At 70.7% G+C, this 1804-nt stretch overlaps 1 protein-coding gene across 1 annotated transcript in view; it reads right to left on the bottom strand.

The window, feature by feature from the left end:
• The window catches only part of KRBA1 (KRAB-A domain containing 1), a 13766-nt gene that overhangs the window by 3251 nt on the left and 8711 nt on the right, over positions 1 to 1804 (bottom strand). Inside the window, exons 14-15 of the mRNA XM_012733850.1 lie at positions 1168 to 1329; positions 555 to 742 (exon numbers count right to left, since the gene is read on the bottom strand). Coding sequence (XP_012589304.1) covers positions 555 to 742; positions 1168 to 1329 — 350 coding nt within the window. The remainder of the gene's footprint in view (positions 1 to 554; positions 743 to 1167; positions 1330 to 1804) is intronic.

Here is a 1804-nt window from a genome sequence, read left to right as displayed (position 1 = left end):
CGTTCCTGTCTAAAAGCCAGAGCCAGGGTGTGGGTGAGAGCTCAGGGCGTCACCCGCCTTCCCCTGCCGCCTCGGGCCCCTTCAGTGGGGGCCTGTGGTGTCCCGCCGCCCCTGCCTGGCTTGAGGGGAAGACCCCAGAGGCTCCGCGCCAGCCCTCGCCAAGCCCACGCACCCGGAGACCACAGAGGGCCCCTGGCACAAGCTGAGGACGGTGGCCTGCCGCCCTCCTAGGCAAGGCTCAGCGGCGCCTGGGGACTGGCCCCTCGAGGGCCCAACCCTGCCCTGGGGAGTCTGGGCAGGGCCTGGAGCATCCTGGGGACGGCGAGGCCACGGCCGCCCGCGAGAGCACTGGGAAACGGCCCGGGGCCCAGCCCGGCAGGGAGACGGGCTGCTTCAGCAACTCGGGGCCCGCGCCCCGCCCTGTGCCCCCCCGCCCCCCGGAAGTGACCGCTTTAAGCTAACCGAGAACTGCCTGCTCCTTCACCCTGTGGCCATGGACCGCCCAGGAGGCCCGCCAGCTCCTGGATGGAGCACGGACGGGATTGTCCACTCGCCTGGGCCCCACCCTGGCGCTGGCCCCTGTCGGCGCCTACAGACTTCCAGTGGGAGAAGGGTGAGGACGCAGGACAGAAGCTGGACGCCGGGACGGAGCCACTGTGGTGGCGCTGTGGGAGTGGGGGCCTGTCCGCCCGAGACAGCTCAGCAAAACCTCCGGCCAGCAACCCCAGGCACCCCGGAGTCACTGGTGCAAGGTTCCTCAGAGGGAACCAGGCCATGGGCCCTGCACCTCGGGGATCTCATGGTTTGGGGCACTTCTGGCCCCAGGTGCAGGGCAGGGCCGTGTCATACAGGTGCCCTGGGCCGGTCACTCCCCACTGCCAGGCCCAGCCTCCTCGTTGGGGCGCTGAACCCCACCCTGACTCTGGGAGCGGACACCCCTGCACACTTCTCACTCTATCTGCCCCCAGAGGAAATTCAGCTCCCCGTAAGAAGGAGGTGAGTGACCCATGAGGTGAGTGACCCAGAGCCAGTCACGGCAAGGCTTCCTAGGGCCCAAGACACTTTCCCCACTGAGCTCCCAGGAGTCGGCTGGCCCGCCCAGGGGCATGGGCCACGGCCCCGTGCCCACGGAACCCCGAGGGGACGACGGGGAAGCCACCCACTCACCTGCCACGCTCAGTGTCGTGCGTCCAGGGCCCAGGCACCCGGGATCTTTGCTGGCCTCTGGCTTCCAGGACAGGGGCCTGGGGGCCAGGCTGGGGGGCTGGCAGGGCTCCGGGTCGGGCCCTTTTCCGAGCCCAGGGGTGGGGAAGGGGTCCCCAGCTGTTCCTGCAGAAAGAACACAGGGCACCTGGGCTGGGATGCCAGCTGCTCTGCCAGGGATGCTGCCCCGGGGTGTGGGCACGGCCCAGACGCTCGGACACGGCCTCGGCACCAGCTGAAGGAGGCGCGAAATGGATAGACCTGGCCCGCTGGGCGCCCACCTCCGGCCCAGGGCCAGTGGGGCAGGTGTGGCGGGGGTGACGCGGCTCAGCCCCCTGCTGTCTGCCTTCTGGGGTGCCCTTCCCAGCGGCCCTCTCTGCCCCCACCTCCTCGGCCTCCACCCAGGGGTCGGGCTGGCCCCGGTGTCCAAGCACAGGTCATCCCAGGGTCCCCGGCGGGGCCCAGCGGGGAGGGGGCAGCGGCTCGAGGGCGCCGTGTCTGTCCATTGGAAATTGTGTGGCCGCCCGCATGCACACACGGCGCACGGAGGCACGCCACTGAGCCCCAGAAGGCGGCGAGCCCCCCGACTCCCCCAGGGGCC

This window comes from Condylura cristata, unplaced genomic scaffold (genome assembly GCF_000260355.1).
Source record: "Condylura cristata isolate star-nosed mole 26May11 unplaced genomic scaffold, ConCri1.0 scaffold00042, whole genome shotgun sequence".
NCBI lineage: Eukaryota > Metazoa > Chordata > Mammalia > Eulipotyphla > Talpidae > Condylura > Condylura cristata.
Note: the sequence above shows the minus strand (reverse complement) of the source record. Positions and strands in the feature narration are given on the sequence as shown.